Genomic DNA, 19,532 nt, shown 5'->3' with positions numbered 1-19,532 from the left:
ATCGAAACGTTCTTAAAAAAGTGGCTTTTATTATTATTATTATTATTATTATTATTATTATTATTATTATTATTATTATTATTATTATTATTATTATTATTATTATTATTATTATTATTATTATTATTATTATTATTATTATTATTATTATTATTATTATTATTATTATTATTATTATTATTATTATTATTATCGTAGTAATAGTAGTTGTTGTTATATTAATTGGCTATAACCAAAAATGCTGTTAAAAAAATAAAGACTATGGAAAATAGTAACTTCTTCAATTTCCTTAATTTAATGATAATATTTTTAGTAACTGCAGATTCATTTCCCTCTTTGTTGACTACATTATGTTCTTTCTTTTTGTCAGATGTTACAGTTAAATAAACATTGTGTTTTCAAACTCGTCTCTTTATCGGAAACGATTTGTCGTATAATCATATTATAATTCCACTTTTATAAACGAATATAACTTCATGGATCCAAGCTTTCTGTAGTTGCTCCATCATAACAGACAATAACAACTTGACTAATTTGAGTATTTTAGGCTAGATAGAATATCGTAAAGACTACAATAACAAGTTTTTTAAAAATCGTTAATAATTACGTTTTGTAGGTTGGAATTCGTCCTACATGTGTTAGAGCATTGTTTTTCCTCGGTTGCCCTGGGCTGTAGTGATGTGTCGTTCGCGAGTAATTCGTTCAAAATGAACGAATCTTTCATGACTCGTGACTCCCGAGTCATATGAAAGATTCGTGACTCGTGACTACCGAGTCATATTAAAAAAAATGTTCATATTGAACTCACAAATCACTCACTGCGAAGAAATCACCCTCTGCGAATTAATCTTTAACTGTGAACTAATCTTTCACTACGAACGAATTACTCTGCAAACTAATCTTTCACTGTGAACTAATCTTTCATTGCAAACAAATCATTCTCTGTGAACTAATCTTTTGCTGTGAACTAATTATTCTTTGTGAACTAAACTTTCGCTGTGAACTAATCTTTTGCTTCGTTCTCGCAGATTCGTTTCATTTGTCACGTGACAGGGAGCTCGAGTCTTTTTTGCTCTCATTCATCTTCATATTGTGGTGTTTTTATTTCTTAGCTCTTCGCATGGTTTTAATTGCTTATGGCATTTTGTGTACTTTGTAGACTTTGTCAGCGGAAGCAAACCATGTTGCCTTCAGTATTTAGTGTCGGAGAACGGAAGCCTTCTTTACAACGTCCACAATAGGGCTAAAGCGCCACCAGCTGTAAAACGAATGAAATGATTAGTTCAATTCGTTCACGACTCGTTCATTTTACTGTTCGAGAATCAAAGATTCGAATCAATAAAAAGAGTCGGTCTTCCCATCACTACTGGGCTGTGGAAATAAACGCCCACAATAGGGCTAAAGTGCCACCAGCTGTAAAACGAATGAAATGATTAGTTCAAGATTCGTTCACGACTCGTTCATTTTACCTTTCCAGAGTCAAAGATTCGAATCAATAAAAAGAGTCGGTCTTCCCATCACTACTGGGCTGTGGAAATAGCTGAGCGGGGTAGACCCCGGCAAAAGTGATGTCAGATGATAGAACGTCATCCTATTGTTCTCTTAAAAGCAAAGCAACATCACTCACACAAACACACACACACGCACACACACAGATACATCATGGTGTCGTTTTTTACCGCTGACAGCACACTCGAAACGGCTTTTCCCCAAAAAACACGCATGGACGGAGTCTTATCACCACCAGCAGTAGCCGAAGCACCACCACCAGCAGCAGCAGCAGCAGCGCTCACGCCGGTCCAGCAGAGTCACAAAGTCAGGCAGAGGAAACAAAAACTCATGTCCAAACTTAGTGACTCTGGATTCGAGGAAGACTGGGTACCTTCGCTGTCGCCGCCAATCGAAACAGACGTAATACAAGGTTCAGATAAACCGGGACCTCAAGTGTCCACCTGGTACCTGCACTACGGAGACATCTGCTTCGGCATCGAGAGGAAGAAAGAGGCGCAGTTCTATCCCTGCAGGAGCCTGGATCGCCAACCACAAGTAGGGCACACGTTACTTAGATGTGTTCAAAATTTGGGTCGTGGCCCTTTAGTGCATCACGGGAATACATTTGTTAGGTCTCTCTAAATAATTCCATTTAGGGCCTCTTGAAATAGATTTCATGCAAGAACTTTATGACTAATCACCTACTGAATTATTTGTAGAGTACTTGAGTTTTTATTTGTATAAAATAAAAACAATAGATTTAATCTTATTACATGCAAATATTTTCCTTTTTTTTTTTTTTTTTTTTTTTTTTTTTTGCTTGTTGATATTCCGCGACAGTGGTATTGTTAATAAACAATCATAAAAATAGTTGAGGACAAGCCTGTGATTGCATGACATGCTGGTTCAATTTCCACTGTGAACAATGACAAAACTGCCCTTTTCAACTAAGTTAAATACAAGGGATGTGATTTTAGTCACATGTGGACTAAAATATTCTGTTTTTCTGCAGCTGACTGCTGAAGCACGCTGTAAACTGGTCAGCTGGCTAATCCCCGTACACAAACAGTTTCAGCTATCGTTTGAATGCTGCTGCCTGACGGTGAACATCATGGACCGGTTCCTGGCCTCCACACCAGTGGCTCCTGACTGCTTCCAGCTCCTGGGAGTCACTGCACTTCTTATAGCCAGTAAACATGTGTGTCTTTAATCATATAAAAAGTTAAGGAAACATTTTGCATCTCTGCGTGGCTCAGTTCTTATCATTTTGTTTTTCACAGGTGGACGTGCACTCACCTCGAATCAGCCACCTGTTGTCCCTGTGCTGTGATGCTTTCAACAAGGAGCAACTCTGCAACCTGGAGTGCATGATCATCCTCCACCTGAACTACTGCCTCGCTGCACCCACTATGGCGTTTTTCTTGGACTATTACACCAACTGCATTAGGGCTTCGCAGCATGTGTTTGCTGGCCATGACTGCTTTGTGAGAATAAATCCGAACACAAAAATACCCAAACAGCTTGGCACCTTCGCACAAAAGGTGTGTGAGCTGAGTTTAGCCGACTACGCCTTCAACAAATACCCACCGTCTCTGACGGCTATGTGTGCACTCAAGCTAGAGAGTGAGCTGGAAGAGCACGCAGACTCCCACTCGTTCAGGGAAGGTTTGGTGGATGAACTCTGTGTCCAGGTAAAGTTTCAGGAAAGCTACGATCCTGGTTTGGTCCAAGAATGTAAGGACAATCTGAAGCTGCTGGTGTCTCTAAATCAGCAGTCTCTGGAAGTTATGTCGAACATATGACTGCACCAACTCACATGTTTACAGAAAGACAAAAATGTTCTATGTGCTTTAATTGTGCAGCACAGATATAAATATATATTTTAAAACAGCAGGCAGAAGAAACATTCAGTAGTGAACCCTTTATTTTTGCATATGCACTGGATATGTCAAAGAAAAAAAAGAATGTAAATGTATTGTAGTTGTTGAATAAATGCAGTGTGTGATGGTTAATACAAAATTGGTTATTGTGGTTTTGTGCTTTTTATATCCAAATACATAAATAGGCAAATAAAAATGTACATTAACACTGAACAGTGTCGTATACAAATATATGGATCTATATACAGATCCTTTCCAAAAAATTAGAATATCGTGAAAAAGTTGTTTAATTTCCATAATTCCATTCAGAAAGTTAAACTTTCATATATTCATAGATTCATGGGCCACAATTTAATCAATTTCAGGTATTTATTTGTTTATTTTTTACATAATTTTGGCTTCCAGCTCATAAGATGACCGTGGGCTTCAGCGGATTCTCAAACAGAGAAGATTCAAGAATCTGGCAGAGATCCAGAAAGAGTGGACTGAGGCAGGAGTCACAGCTTCAAAAACCACCACATTCAGACGAATCCGGGAGATGGGCTACAGCTGTCGGGTTCCTCGGGTCAAGCCACTTCTGAACCAGAGCCAACGTAGGAAGCGGCTCAACTGGGCCAAGGAGAAGAAGGACTGGACTGTTGGCCAGTGGTCCAAGGTCCTCTTTTCCGATGAAAGTAAAGTGTGCCTTTCATTTGGGAATCAAGGTCCAAGGGTTTGGAGGAAGACGGGTGAGGAACAGAACCCAAGCTGCTTGAGGTCCAGTGTGAAATATCCACAGTCAGTCATGATTTGGGGTGCAATGTCCAGTGCAGGTGTTGGTAAACTCTGCTTTCTTAAATCCAAGGTCACCGCAACAGTCTACCAGAATGTTTTGGAGGACTTCATGATTCCTTCTGCTGAGGATCTGTATGGAGATGCAGATTTCATCTTCCAGCAGGACCTGGCCCCTGCTCATACTGCCAGAAGCACCAAAACCTGGTTTGATGCTCATGCCATCACAGTGCTTGACTGGCCAGCCAACTCGCCGGACCTAAGCCCCATTGAGAATCTATGGGGTATTCTCAAGAGGAAAATGAGGGGCACCAGACCCAACAACAAAGAAGAGCTGACAGCAAGCATCAAAGAAATGTGGGCTTCCATAACTCCTATGCAATGCCACAGCCTGATTGCCTCAATGCCACGTCGCATCAAGGCAGTGATTAAGGCAAAGGGATTCCCAACCAAGTATTGATGATTGATATATCATTTTGAAAGTACCATATTTTGATTGATTTCTTTTTTTCTTTATTTATTTTCTGCAAAAACAGTATTCTAATTCACAGTATTCTAATTTACCTGGGGAAACCTGTGCAGGTGCTTTGAGTTTAGTAGATGATTGGTGTGTGACACTCAGTTTAAAACAGTCATGCCCTGGTGATTTCTTTACAGTATTCTAATTTATTGAAATCCTGTTTTTGTGGGTTTTATGAGCTGGAAGCCAAAATTATGTAAAAAATAAACAAATAAATACCTGAAATTGATTAAATTGTGGCCCATGAATCTATGAATATATGAAAGTTTAACTTTCTGAATGGAATTATGGAAATTAAACAACTTTTTCACGATATTCTAATTTTTTGGAAAGGATCTGTATGTATAAACCAAATCAGTATACATATACTTGAGTAGCACACAGTATAATTGCCCTTACAGGTGGTGATGGTGTCCTTATTAAAGTTTACTTCTCTTAAAGCAAAACTGTGGGGGAAAAAAGAAAGGAAAAACTCTATAGCTCACTCTATCTATCTATATCTATCTGGTAATTTATGTATATAACATATTTTGTCGTTTGATTTTTGTTATTGATAAACTTGTTTTTTTTTTTTTGTTTTTTTTTTTTGTTTTTTTTGCTGCCAAAACTAATTTCGAGATGTAATAATGGTAATTGTTGCACGACGCTAATAGGCTTTATATGATAGGCTTTCTAGATAGATAGACAGACAGACAGTGTGAGCTGCCTACAGAGCCGCAGCGCAACAGAAACAAATCCTCTCTCTAACCGACCCCTCGACTCACCCTATTGTGCTAATCTGACCCAAGGTCAGTTTACACTTTCCGTCACCCGCGGTTGCCTCACCGCGCGTTATTTGAGACAAAACCCCGCACCAACACCGCCTTCACAACCAAATGAGCGCCTTTATCTGATAATACATTACGCGTGGCATCTCGAGCTGCTGTCACAGTGTCGACCACACAGGTGCATTCAGCGTTAAGGACCCGAGCAGAGCTGCTATTGTGTGTTTACCAACACAGGCATTTGTCAGAGTGTGTTTACAGAGCTGTCTGCTCTAATTATCCTTTTCCTTTCCCACTTCTACCAAAATGTGGCAACAGCCGCCGACCTCACCGTGGTGCCGGGCTGAGGCACATTTGGAGAGAACTTACGTAGCTCCTATTCTTTTATTGCTGTTTATCCATAATAATTTTATTTCCGTGTGTGCTGTCTATCTGTTAGTGAGTTTTATCAACTGTATAACTATGTGGAGACAATGCGCTTCACAAATGAGTTAAAACGAAAAACAATGGTAGAGTAAACTGCTAAAATAGCGTTTTCATAGAATAAAAGGGCTAAATTATATGTGTTCGAATCAAGCTTTTCCTGCATGTTGTTTTTAGAAAATGTCAGCGTTGAAGGTTAAAGATGTCTGTACTGCGAAATAAAATAAATAAATAAATAGATCTCGTTTTAGAGTGATGATTTACTGTAGTATCATCGTTCAGTCGTTGTAATTACACTAGTTTCTTGATTATACTTCATACCCAAAGTCTTGATAAACTTGCAGCACTGGCAGCATGCGGCTCAGAAGCAACACCTGCTAAAACGGCGCCGTTAAGCGCGGTACCACTTCACACTCCAGAGCAGGGAACCGTTAATTTGCATCTCCCAGGACGCTGTGGCTCCCTAGAGACCAGATGGAGGTACATCTGATTGGGCCGCTGATATGAAAACGCGCCATGCAGAAACACAGACCGGGAGAAAGTTCACTATATCAGCTCGCACCTCCAATCATGTCCGCTCACTCCTGCACTCAGGAACCATGGACGTGTCGAGAGACCAGCACACTCTTGGTGACATCTGTGCCAGTCAAATGAAACCATGCGGGCGGACAGCCACAGTGAAACACAAGGTATGATAAGACGTCCATCTTTAATGGCAATTTTCAATGACATGACAGTGTGTTCAATCTCTGGGTCGGTTCCCGGAAATTGGTCACATTGGGATATTTTGTTTTTTAAATATGAGAGAAAATTTAGTTATTACCAGTGAGTGAAGATAAGTTAGTGCCATTGTTTACATCACTGTTATTAGTTTTATTACACACGGAGTACTTTATTAGAGGTAGTTGTGTGTCACTGTTTACATATGTAACATTGCTTCATTCCTGCAGGATAAAGTACTGGTTCCTCGTAGCAGCAGTCCAGTCACAGTGTATGTGGAACTTCCTTGCGTCATTGAGCAAGGTGAGAAGGACCAGCGGGACTTCAGATCCGGGGAAGATGACACATAACTCAGTGACTTTGCACTTTAGCACTTGAAAACAGACCAATTTCTACTTGAAACTCAACTAAACCACGCAACAAAAACAAAAAAAAAATTCTTTACTGCAGTCTACAATAACTGAGGTGCAATTCTGAGCACTGAAGTAGATATTTATAGGCATGTGCGCGTGTACATGTGGGCGTGCGCGTGTGTACGTATTATCCTAGAGGCAACACAAGCTAGCACAGTATATAGGTAAAAAAAATATATAATTATATTTGTAAACATATATACATGTGTGTAGATATGTGTAGAACTATAGAAAAATATACATATCTACACATACATATATGTATGTAATATGTATATATGTTGGTAAACATACATATATATGTTTGTTGATATGTGTATCTTATAAAAATATACATATCTACACATACATATAAGTACGTATGTATGTATGGTAACATATATTCATATATATATGTACATATATGTGTATATGTATGATACATATATAGATAGATACAGTATATGTATGTATACATATATAGATATATGTATGTATGTATGTATGTATATTACTTTTTTCAGTGACAGATTTGATTCTGTATTGATAACCTGTAATTTCCTGTCAACCAGATTAAAACTTACTTCTACAGTTTATATAAAACCACGTGATTAGAAAAAAATAACTTGGTATTTGATGTGTTTGCAGCTTTCTCAACAATATCGTGGGATGATTTGGAAGAGTGCACGTCTGCAGTGAGGAGAGGGTGCGATTCCCTGAGTCATCAGGTGGGAATAAAAAACATTTTAATACCTATACGGGGAACATATTAAAACCTGTGTGGATTTTTTGATATTTTTGCATCAATCCAATAGTTTTTTGTTTTTTTAATCGAGCGGTAGATTCGTAAAACGCATCGCCTCTGTTAATGTTTGACCCGCTGTGGTGGAATCCCGCACGAACGGCCCCGCGTTTACTCAGTGACACTCCTGTCCTCCTGACATTAAGTGGCCGGACCTCACACCCGCGCGTCTGTCCACGAACCACCTCTGTGGCGCAGATCACCTTGTATCTTTCTCTTTTGTCTCTACTCTTTTGCACAGTCACTGAAATGACCACCACAAACCCGTACTTCAGTGATTGGTGGGATTTTCAGGTGAACATCCCGTTTGAAACTGTTCTGTATCCAGTATCCATTACGTTCATGTTTTTAATATATATATATATATATATTTTAAATCCATTCACAGGTGACTGAACTGGATACAGACGAACAAGACTTCGGAGATTATGCCTTGGATTTTACCGCAGGTGAGAAAGCCAACATTAAAAACGCACATCTTTAATCTCCCGGTAACGTGATGCTCCGAGCTCAGGTTGACTGAATTCCCGTGATGTTCGCTTCCTTCCTCTGTCAGATTCTCCGGCCACACTAGAGAGCAGTCTGTCTCCAGCGGAACTGGTGCCGTTTCAGGGATGTGTCATTCCTCCCCTCACTCCCCAGCCGGACTTTTGTCCAGAGTTGAACTCCTTCAACCCTCCTGCCCAGAACAGAGATGTCTGGGTGGACGCTGCTCAGTGTCAGAGCCGGGCACTGGGACAGTCCTTGGAATTTAACAACCACGTGAGTAATATTTACTGGGATAAACATATTAGGATTTTTTTGGCTTAATATGTGCAATACATAGCATTATGGGAAAATGAGTGTTATTTGTGTTGGATTTTGATTTTTTTTTTTCAAATATATTACAATATAAAATACATTACAATAATATAATACAATATACTTTAAATAGATCTATCTATCAGCAGTAGTTGAAAAGAGTGACTTAATTAAACCCAAAGAATGTGATAGAATATATTATTTTTCAAACATGTTTTTTTTTCTCGTCTGCAGCTCCACGAGACTCTTCACAGACAACAGGAGGAGATCAGCTCTCTACAGGAGAGAAACCTTTACTTGGGGCAGTTGGCCACAAGGGCAAAGCACCTGGCCTCTGTACTTGAAGTAAGCATTCCACCAAGAGCAGCACTGGCGGCTCAGTGTGTTCCACAGGCTGTCTTTGAACAGGGTTTGATCCCTGGCTCTAATAGTCTACATTGGTCTAATAGTCAAGAAGTTTTTGTATAGCGGTGTATTTCAACCTTGGGATCGCGACCTCACAATGGGTCACCTGAAATGTCTACTAATTGATAAATAAAAAAAAACATGGGTAATTATTATTCTTTCAAAAAGTATGTTTATCTATTTTATCTCTTAGCGGCTTAATGTTAGCATTATTATGTATTATTAGCAAAAATCTTGATCGTTTAACATTTTCGATAATGAAACCCAAACGCGATGCCTGGGTTTTGCAAAATTTAACCAAACATTGATGTTTAATTTTGAATTTTCATGGCTGGATGAAGTTAAGTCAGTTTTATTTTGTACAGCCCAAGTCATAAAAACAATATATTTCTAATCTAATCTAATCTAATATATTTCCAATGTAGAATACCTAATTAAACATTTAAATGATATTGATTTTATTTCTTCATTCAGAAACTAATGACAGTCAGAGACCCCAATGAAAACGAGCCTGTTCTGACCCCTGGAGTCAAACTTTCACTCAGTCCCTGTAAGAGGCAGCGCCTGGACGAAGGATATGAAACAGAAGCATCCGATTCCGTGGAGGACATCCTGCGGGACATCAGCACCCGCTGCAATGCCGTCCTGCACGGTACCATTACCGAAACTGCGGTAGCGCAGGATGCCCCAGAGACCCAAATCCGCACATTCGGTGCATTCTCGGGCCTACAGGTAAACATTCCCACAAACAACAGTGTGGCACCTGATGGACTGCAGGCCAAGGATTGCATCTCGTCTTTTAGAACTTCTATAAGAGAACACCGCACCATAAGGACTCAGGTGTTACCTCACGGACGTGCCTTCACCTCCAGGACTCAGGACGATGGATACTGCTTTCGGTGGGTGCCCAACCACAGCTGAGACAAGAATGAAGGACCCCAAGAGCAGATCCATCATGTGCTGCCAGCCAAGGGAGCTGCTCAGGAATTGGAAGGAAGTGTGGGTGGGCGCAGACGGCTAATGCTTAACTGATAGCGGTGATAGCTGTAAATGATTAATTCAAGTCTTCCTCAGGTAGCCATGGGGGCTAATCAGTCAGGTGGCGCTCAACAAAAGGAAACAACACTGCCTGAGCTGGTGTTTACATTCACTTGTGTCTGTTTACAAGCCTCAATGTCATGTTTAATTTTGGGCCTCGCATCATTGATGGTGTCGAGGTCCAGAGAACGATTGTTAGTTTTAGAATAAAAGATTCTGGAACATGCTTTATTTTATTTTACTGACTTTTGTTTTTACTTTCTTTGCCATTCAGTGATATGTCAATAACTGTATTTTTGGTCAATTTCGTTCATTGTTTGAGCAGTGAAACTGATGCTAGCCTTTGACCTTTGTGCCTTTGTTCCCATTTGTCGCCGTCTGTGTGGTCTGACAAAGCAGAAAAACTGAGTCATGATATGTAGCAGCCAAGGATTCAGTTATTTCCTCAAATGTGATGTCTGTGTAGAAAAAGGATTGTTGTTTCTATTTTTTATTCACTGAAAATGTCTTTATATAAAAAAACACACAGCTACAAAAACACTGTAACTAAAAAAAACAACATAAGTAAATAAAGGTCATTGAAACTCAACTGACCCGGTGACCTTTTGGTGTCCGTAATGCTGTTTGTCTTTTTTTCTGGGGACCTGAGTCACAAACCTTCGCAACCCAAGTCAATAAACATGATTTTTTGCGAAACGACCTAAAAAAATCTTGCGACCCACCTGAGGGTCGCAAACCAGTCTTTGGGAAACAATGAAGTAGACGTTTGTGGCTGAGTGGTCTGCAGGACAATGTTGCTCAGGCACCTGTTTAAACTCCCCAAATATGTTTACACTGGGGCAGTGAAGGCAACACTAAGGCAGTGAAGGCAACACTAAGCCAGTGAAGGCAACACTGGAGCATCTCCACTGCTTTTAACATAATCAATGACAATAAGAAACTATTGTATTAGAAGAACTTATCTGAATTATATCAGGGCAGAGTGATGGTCATTTTACTTTGATGAGTTTACTGATTATTTTCTGACATATTTCTAAGCATCTCTGCTTATTAAAATATTATGTACCAGAAATCATAAGTTGAGGTGATAAACAATAAAGGCTGTTGATGGAATTTTACTATAAAATAAGCTTAATTTATTTATTTAATTAATTTAATTTTAATATTTATTTTATTTATTTTATTTAATTTGCATAACACACTTAACACCAAGTTCCATTGTTTTGTTTTTGTTTTTGTTTATTCATGGCTTTAAATAAAGAGTAACAAAAAGATAAGAAAAGACAAAAATAACATAACATTGACTTTTATTTAGATAGTTTTCATATTCTCATAATAAAACAACAAGTTTCTCAGAAATTAAAGAGAACATTTTTTTTCAAAGCATTATTATGAATCGGTTGCTCATTAACACTGTATCCACAAACAATGGTGCATTTTCTCAAAAGATAACTTCTGAAGAACTCATGAGTTTTTTTTCTGATAATATCACTATGTTATTCTTAATTCAACTTCCCTTACAAAATGTACAATATTTTCCTCTAAATGTATTTATCAGAAACTTTTTCATGTCGTTACAAACTTTTTCCTCATAAACATGACCTTTATGGAGAAGCTAAAGGTATTTAGTTTAACTTAATAAAATAAAGATATTATTCTTAAAGCAACTCACCTCACCTCACTCACAACCTGATATAATGTGACGCATTTATCCTCAGGTTACAACATGAATCAGTTTAGACCTTAATCTCGTGGCCTTGACCTTAAAGACGACAACGACGGTCGCCATTAACAACTGAAACTCCTGCTGCCAACGTAAACCAACAGGACGCCTGTAGTCAACACAAACTTAAGCCTCAAGCCGCGTCTGGAGCCACTTGTACTGCCGCGTGGATCCACAACAGCTTTGTTTGATAAGAGGTGATTTTCGCCGCTTCATCTGCCGCCAAACCTGGAGGCTGCAAAACAGAGTGACTCCGGCTGGAAAAAAAGGGGTTCTGATGGAGGAGGAGACGGAGGAAGAAGAGGAAGAGGAGGAGAGGGTTAGATGTTACAGGTGTTACTAATACTTACCTTAAAAGAAAAGAAAATACCAAACTAAAAAGTTTGAAAAGTGTTCGATTCCCGGCCAATGCAACATTCTTTGGTCGTTTTCAACAATGTTGGCGATTGTTACGTCTACTTTTTGGCATTGGCAGCTACTATTTAAATATAAAATATGTTTATACAAAAGGAACACGTACGTCATATGTTGGGGCACAATATGATTGGATTGTAACAGTATACGGTTAGTACCTTTAAACTTAACTTTAACTTTTGATTATTGGCAATATATGTATTTATAAATGTCCTCCGTGCAGCCTCCGGGGCTGGACCTCGCTGTATGAAGTTGTGAAAGTGCGCCTGCTGATGCCCACAGATGGAGCCGCCCCACTACAGGCTGTGGAGACGAGAGGGCGCAGTTGGTGGCAGCCAGGATCACACTTGTGGAGCTTGGTGTGGGTGTGAGGGCATATGGAAGTGGCAGGTGGTAACAACGTGCTCCCACTCGCGCCCTTCAACCTCCTTAGCGCCAGAACAGCCCTTCATTAAGAGGTTGCGGCCTGCGGTGAGAGTTCAGGGCCGATAGGAGAGAAAAAGGAGGAGAGAAAGACAGAGAGAGGGACTTTTCTGACTCTTCTTTATTTGTTAGCTGACTAATGCGGCCTAAACTTAACGAAAAAATGTAAAAAAAAAATAAATTAAATAAATTAAAAAATTAAAGAATATAAGTGCGGCCTTGTTTCGTTTAACTTGTTTTCGTTTAATTTCAGACAAAAATAATATAACAAACATATTTCTCACATTTAAAAGAAATCCCATAGAGCCACTATTTGAAATACAGCGTGACGAGATTTTTTTCCACTGTTTTTATTCATTATAAATTTTTGGTGTTTTAAATTATAGGCGAAACATCCTTTAAATATATTTTACTCACTTCGCTGTAGATAAAAAAAAACTTTTTGGCCATCGATATAAAGCAGTTGAACCAATTCATGAGGATCACACAGCTCATTTTCTTACCTTTACAAAAACGGCCAAATGTACCAGTAAATAAATAAATAAACTCATCCACACATTTTTCCGATTATTTCGTAACATTAATTGCTGAATTGATCTGTTGGCATCTTTCCCCAAACCTGAGTGGTTTTCATTTAATTAAATTTGTAGATGGAGATACATCAGGAAAAAAAAGTCAGGGGGGAATAGTATTTTTATTTAATCACATTAAGTGTAATTCGATAGGTCTTAATCATGCTGCTGCTGCTGCGTTTCACTGGTTGCCGCGTTTGTATTTTGCTTTCCACCTTGTTTCCATGGAAGGAGCTCACCTTCCTCTCCCCCCTCCGCCCCCCTTTATTCCAAACAAGACGAGCCGCCAATGGCAGAGCCCAGATCCTGGACAAGACTTCGCGCTCCCGCTGTGGTGTGGCCCGGGAACAGTATTTAGAGGGGAGAGGAGACCAGGGGACAGGAGAGGAGAGGAGCAGAGAGGAAGGAGGAGAAGAGAGGGTGGAATGAAACAGGAGAGTTAAGGAAAAAGAGAGACGCGAAAAGAAAAGATGAGGGTGTGAAAAGGCACAAGTCCTGTATGAGCGCCCCCTGCTGAGAACAGATATGGGTCAAAAGCTTTAGGTACAGGACAGGAGAGGAAAGGAGAATAAAAATAAGAGCAGAGAATAGAATAGAATAGAATGGGGACGGGAGGTGAGAGGAGAGGAGAGGACAGAAGAGGAGAGGAGAGGAGAGGAGAAGAGAGGAGAGGAGAGAACAGGTGCAGCAGGCAGGAGCTGCTCAGATTTCTGCAGGACTCAGGACTTCACATTAGCGTCTAAAATTCACAGAAACCTGACATAATAGGTGAGAGACGACGACAACAACAATAATAATAACTGTCAGATTACATTATTGTAGGTAGAACTGCTGTCACGTTTGTCTCGTTGCTGCTGCTGCTGCCACCAGGAAACATGCTGTAACGCATGTGGAATAAATAAAAAATGAGAGCATAGCAACAACATATATGAAAGATATACCCCAAAACACACGAGAAGCTATCAGCCCAATTGCTAATGTTTTATTTAGCAAAATGGTACTATAGCTAAATTAGCCCAGTCCTAACAAAATTCAACAATACCTGGTGCGTAGCTTATCCAAACAGCTTCTTAATTAACCACGCAATTAAGTTAACAAATAAATGTAACCAATGTTGACGGACGATTTATTTTGTTCCCTTGAACAGGACCGACAACATGAGAGACTTGTTCAGGAACCATGTGGGGACGCGAGGGCGCGGTCTTTTCCAGGTAAGAGGACTGGAAAAATACACGACAGTATTAAATATACACGCTATATAAATATATATAAAAAAAGTGCTTCGTGTTGAGGCCTCAGCGCCCCCTGGCTGCAGAGTTGGTGGTGACGGTGTGGCAGTGTACTTCTGTTGGCTGTGCTGTGCTCGGTGTCAGCCACGAGATGCACGTCCTCACCGCTGCTATCCGTCTCTCACTCTTCAGACTCTGCTCAGTCTGATCCACGACTCCTGTCTGTGAACTGTGACTGGTGGGGAGGCAGTGTAATGTAAGCTGACGTCGATGTCATCAGTTCACACACCACTGCTGCCTCAACAGTTATATTCAGTCGTCGCACCTTCGATGCTCGCTCAGAAGGTGGATGTTACGGCCGTTCCACGGTTGTTGTCCGGCGCCTGTTGTTGCTGGCTGTTCGGTAGTGTCGTGTTGGCTGGCTGAGTGTGTATGCCAGCTGGCATTCCGCTACCCTTCAGCTGAACATTAAAATCTACAGCAACAACATAAAAAAGTATTTATTTCTGTGTTTGTGTTTCAGAATCAAAACGTTCTAAAACCATTTGCAGATGCCATGTTTATAAATTGAGTGTAAAACTTTTTGCAAGTGGTGTTTTCATCCGAAAATTCCCACGCTGTAGAATTCTGTCTCTGGCACCAGGTCACGAGCTGGTCATTTGTCTCCTCTTAAGAAGAGGAATCAAAAGCTACTTTCGAAAATGTTCTTGAGCTCTGGAGAAAAAACAAACAAACAAGCTGCAGCTGCAGCTAAACCCGCTGTAACATTTTAAATATTTCATTGAGTTTTCCATTTGGGTTGTGTAGCCACGTGGAAATACAATTCAAACTGTAGTGCTACAATTAGCCAGCAGGAGTCGTCTCTAACTTCATGACTTTAACTTTATAATTAAACCGGTAATGACTAGATATTTATATATGTGTGTGTGTGTATACATACATACATATGTACATACACACATACACACACACATATATATATATATATATATTCTGGTGTTTCTGAGACTTTTCTTGTGAATTGGTCTGTTTTTGAAACCGAGACATAAATAACGTGTAGTTCATGAACTTGTAAGAAAATCATTTATTGCTGAACAGACAATTTGCTGGGCTCAAATCAGCCAAAATTGCTTCCCCCAAAGAAATACACATTAGTGTAAAAAGTTCGACATCTTTTCAAGAGCTAACCAGTCCTTCAGCAGCCGTGGTATTTATAAAGAAAATGACTCACTGGTAAACACATGCCCACATTTACACTCACAGACGCACCCCGGCTGTTACGCACACACACTTTCCGGCTGTTGATTGATTTGAAGTGATAGCATTAGTGGAACTTTTTTTTCTTCTTTTGCTTGTTTGCGTCTGGATTGAAAAAATGATGTAGTAAGATGTAGATCAGTGTCAAGTTTGAAAAGTCCACAGGTTGCATTTCCTGTCCCAACAGGAAACACTGACAGAACTCGGTAGTGCGTCCAGTTCTTAATCCACAGGCTCCGTCATAGCTCCGAACGCTTCTTTATGATTATTTGTCGCACCAGCGCATTTACCTCTTGTCGGATACTTTCAATAGGCTCGTCGGCTTTCCAGAAGTGGACCACCTTCCCGTCTGGATTCACCAGAAACTTCCAAAAGTTCCACTTTGGGATTTTCTGCACAGAATCTGGAAAAAAAAACTTTCAGGATGCAAACATCACAAAGTCGCATGTAAATTTACTCTGTTATGTAATTGTCTTTGGTAGTCTTTATAAGTACTTCAAATACTAGACTGTTGTGCGACACCTAGGGTTGGCAGACCAACGATAATCGTAGCCTATATGTATGACAATTATCGCACATACCCTACATTATCTTATATGTGCTCTGTGTGACATAATCGATTCCAAAATTCCATGACGTGATGAATTTGGACGCCTACTCAAATGCCTAGGTAACGCGCTAAGTCGTATGCCTCTTCACAGCCAATCAACCTAACACATTATACCGCACAGCGCTAATATTGATAGTCTCAATTATGATTGATAGATCGATGTAGAAAGTCAAAAATGTGGCCTTCTGAAGCAAATTATCCGGAGCTAACTCAGAAAGTAAAATTGTTGCGTACTATTTTGGCCGCTGGTCGGACCTCTCCGAGACATACGTTAACATGTAATTGCCAATAGAATCTCACATATTTTGAAATAAAAACGTTGCATTTAGAACTAATTGACGCATCCACCGATATGTTCATTCACGAAACGTATCAGACCGAGGTAATCAGAACTTCTTCCACCCACCTGTGAGGAACTTAAAGGCTGGTTCCGCCTCTGAGCCCAGTATTCTGATCTTGCTGAAGAACGGGAAGGTGACCCCGTAGTTTAATTTAGCGAAGGCCTCGATATCCCGGCTGTGGCCGGTCTCTGTGTCCCCGAACTGTCCGCAGGGAAATGCCAGGACGTTGAAGTGAGAGGTGCCCAGTTCCCGGTGCAGCTCCTGTAGAGATCTGTAGTTCGACTCCGTGTGCTCGCTGTGACTCGCCACGTTTACAACCAAAGACGCCTGAACAGGAGGAGCAGAAACTCAGCACAAGCAAAACGTTTAAAATCTCACTTTTCCTACCAACTTATTATTTACTAGAAACACAGAAATACGTCTCACGGTGACGGGTGACGGCTAGTTTGCAGCCTGTCGTGATTTTCTGAACCGACAGTGTCGATGATGTGGACTTACTTTTCCTCGGTACTTCTCCAGAGACACTGACCTCCCCTTCGCGTCTTTGACCTCGAAAGAGTAAAAATCTTTGGGTTTCCTTGGCTTCACCAGCTGCGTCTGGAGCAGGAACAGGCAGCCAACACACACCGTCATGCTCAGAAACACCGTCAGCTTCTTGGCTTTGGGGCTGGAGGACCTGGTAGGGTAGCCCCCTAACGCCTCCATCTTGGAGGGGGAAAAACTTCAGTTGTTGGCGGTGTGATGCGGCAGGAGGAGGCTCCTGCTCCTGCCTGAAGTTTGGAGGAAGAGTAGGAGGAGAAGGAGGAGGGCGCAGTCTGAGGAAAAACAGAAAGATGAAACCGGAAGTTCTCAAATAATAACGATCTTCTTCTCTGATGAATAAAACAAACAAAAACGAGAAAGATATTTGACAGCCATAATATTGTAAACATTTATATATATATGTATATACAAAAAAGGTCGTCACAACTTTTGTTGACGAGAATATGGCTCGCAAATCTACCTATTGCGGTAGTTGCGTTTCAAAACCCACCGCGAAATGGGAAAATTCGCGAAGTAGAGTCGAGATAGTTATTATATGATTTGCCTATATATTTACCCTTCACGAAACTTGCCACGCTGTTATCAACAGTCGAACAACAACAACAGCGCCCTCATGTGTCCAATTGAGGTACCCTACATTAATTAAATGCTCATCATATAGACAGTATGTCTTAGATTTCCCAAACGTACGTGCTGAACATGTTTTTTATGTATCAGCCTGTATGTATTTATGTGTTGCAAAATGTCTTTTCGTTTTTTAAATACTGTTTCCCTTGTAGGCTTGAAAAATGAAAATATTGGAAATTAAAACATTTTAATGTTTAAACATTGGATGAAAAATCCACGATGTACTGAGGGAGCGAAAGTAGAACCGCGATATGGAGAGGGACCACTGTAAGGTGAAAGTTATCACAAAATAACGTAAAACTTCACGTAATTACGTGAAACTGAGCCAATCAGTTTTCTCAGTGTGGCACAGATACTTCTGTGTAAATGAGATCCCACGATTCTTCTCTGTGTCATTCGTCAGAAATCTTAACGCTTAATATTATATACTAATCACGGTATTTTGTCCAATAATTAATGCTATTCAAATAATTTTTTTGCGAAGTCAGAGAACATTAACAGAGTAATACATTAAAGCCCAGCAACCAGGTAACAACGGTGAACCACAACAAAATAAACAACATGGCAACACTCCCAACTAGCCACTCAAACGCACCATAACAACCATAAAACAACATAAATGAACTAATGAACCCTTAAGTTACACTGACATCGCTATAGCAACACCTTGCGAAACCCAAAAGAGAATACACTGAGTAGAGCAGACTAAAACAGAACAGCATTTTAAACTTGTTGATGGTCCATTTGAAACACGAATGTATTTAACTGTATTTCTGATCACAGCTTCAGCTCATTTTCAAGGTTCTGATGGTTTAAGGACACGAGCAAAGTCTAAAATTGTTTGTAGCCTGTTAGACCGCCCCTGTCAGTTTGATAGCTGTTTTTGTTTGTTCCTTTTTGTTGCCCCTAGTGGCGATTATGTTTGTACTGAAGATGGTAAAGATTATTTCTACATATTTTGTTTATCCTAACTGGAAGTGATATGCAAAGTTTTTAATTGTCTTTGTGTGAAGTGATGACAAATTGCTGTTATGGGCAGCAATTATGGTAAATAATATAAATCAATTCATGTCTTGATGGGTTTTTTTTAATTAATGGTATTTAACTTTAGTGTCTTTAGTTTACCTTTTTAAAAATAAAACCGGAAACCGTTTATCGAAATCGTTAATCGAGTGCATTTTATTGTTAGATCGTTATGTCAAATTTCGTCCATACTTAATTTTTATATTATTTTTTTATGTTTGCTTTTCAGGGACTCACTGACGCCCCCCAGACGTCATACAAACGTTTCAGGAGGCGGTTGGTGTGCAGAGAAAGGAGCAGCTCTAATCCTCCTGCTGTGAGTACACCTCTGACCACCGGGTGGCGCTGTGGCTCAGGATTTGAGTTGGACACGGTCCGCCAGAGACTGCAGCTGGATTCTCCTCCCAGCTTTAAGGACCGAGGCTCAGCAGAGCAGAGAGACCTGCAGGAATTTCTCACAGGTAATCATTTAACCGCACAGGAACGCAGGGTAGCTGTCTGGACCTGCCGGACAGAGAGGCTGTTTCTCACACGTCGCTGTGTAACAGTAAACCCACCGACATGACAGGAATCAGTCGAAAGTTTATTCAGATATTTATGTTAATGTAGTAAGGACTTATCGTTCACTTTTCAACAAAGCAAATACATTTTTGATTTGACTTTAGCAAAATTACAAGTTAAATTAGTCAGTGTGTCCCAAAGTGAGGGGCGGACTCCACTTAAGGTGCAAAATAATACTGCTTGGGGGAGGAGGGGTTCAGCA

General features: G+C 40.0%; 4 protein-coding genes across 6 annotated transcripts in view; 3 read left to right on the top strand and 1 right to left on the bottom strand.

Moving 5' to 3' along the window:
• The first annotated feature begins 1,470 nt into the window (after nt 1–1,470).
• On the top strand, nt 1,471–3,509 carry ccno (cyclin O). Its single transcript, XM_008336330.2, has 3 exons — nt 1,471–2,046; nt 2,504–2,689; nt 2,772–3,509. The coding sequence occupies exons 1-3, from the start codon at nt 1,576–1,578 to the stop codon at nt 3,291–3,293; spliced, it is 1,179 nt and encodes a 392-aa protein (XP_008334552.1). The 5' UTR covers nt 1,471–1,575; the 3' UTR covers nt 3,294–3,509.
• A 2,843-nt stretch (nt 3,510–6,352) lies between these two features.
• Nucleotides 6,353–10,544, top strand: mcidas (multiciliate differentiation and DNA synthesis associated cell cycle protein). Its single transcript, XM_025053421.1, has 7 exons — nt 6,353–6,538; nt 6,800–6,872; nt 7,577–7,689; nt 8,152–8,212; nt 8,320–8,525; nt 8,799–9,026; nt 9,444–10,544. The coding sequence occupies exons 1-7, from the start codon at nt 6,353–6,355 to the stop codon at nt 9,888–9,890; spliced, it is 1,314 nt and encodes a 437-aa protein (XP_024909189.1). The 3' UTR covers nt 9,891–10,544.
• A 3,219-nt stretch (nt 10,545–13,763) lies between these two features.
• LOC103397913 (cell division cycle protein 20 homolog B) overlaps nt 13,764–19,532 on the top strand; it is a 9,441-nt gene continuing 3,672 nt past the window's right edge. For both annotated transcript variants that reach the window (XM_017042814.2, XM_008336341.3), the window contains exons 1-3: nt 13,764–13,907; nt 14,287–14,350; nt 18,999–19,230. In XM_017042814.2, coding sequence (XP_016898303.1) covers nt 14,297–14,350; nt 18,999–19,230 — 286 coding nt within the window. In that variant the 5' untranslated portion in view covers nt 13,764–13,907; nt 14,287–14,296. The remainder of the gene's footprint in view (nt 13,908–14,286; nt 14,351–18,998; nt 19,231–19,532) is intronic.
• gpx8 (glutathione peroxidase 8 (putative)) lies at nt 15,435–17,494 on the bottom strand. 2 transcript variants are annotated; one of them, XM_008336329.3, is made up of 3 exons: nt 17,075–17,494; nt 16,642–16,903; nt 15,435–16,041 (listed from the first exon to the last, which is right to left on the bottom strand). In XM_008336329.3, exons 1-3 carry the CDS (start codon nt 17,279–17,281, stop codon nt 15,932–15,934), a joined length of 579 nt encoding a protein of 192 aa, XP_008334551.1. In that variant the 5' UTR covers nt 17,282–17,494; the 3' UTR covers nt 15,435–15,931. The 2 variants fall into 2 exon arrangements, with proteins under 2 accessions (XP_008334551.1, XP_008334550.1); XM_008336328.3 differs by having other exon boundaries at nt 15,435–16,028; nt 17,075–17,419.

The sequence above is a fragment of the Cynoglossus semilaevis genome, chromosome Z (assembly GCF_000523025.1).
Source record: "Cynoglossus semilaevis isolate Cse_v1.0 chromosome Z, Cse_v1.0, whole genome shotgun sequence".
NCBI classification, from domain to species: domain Eukaryota; kingdom Metazoa; phylum Chordata; class Actinopteri; order Pleuronectiformes; family Cynoglossidae; genus Cynoglossus; species Cynoglossus semilaevis.
This window is presented reverse-complemented; position numbering and strand designations above follow the sequence as displayed.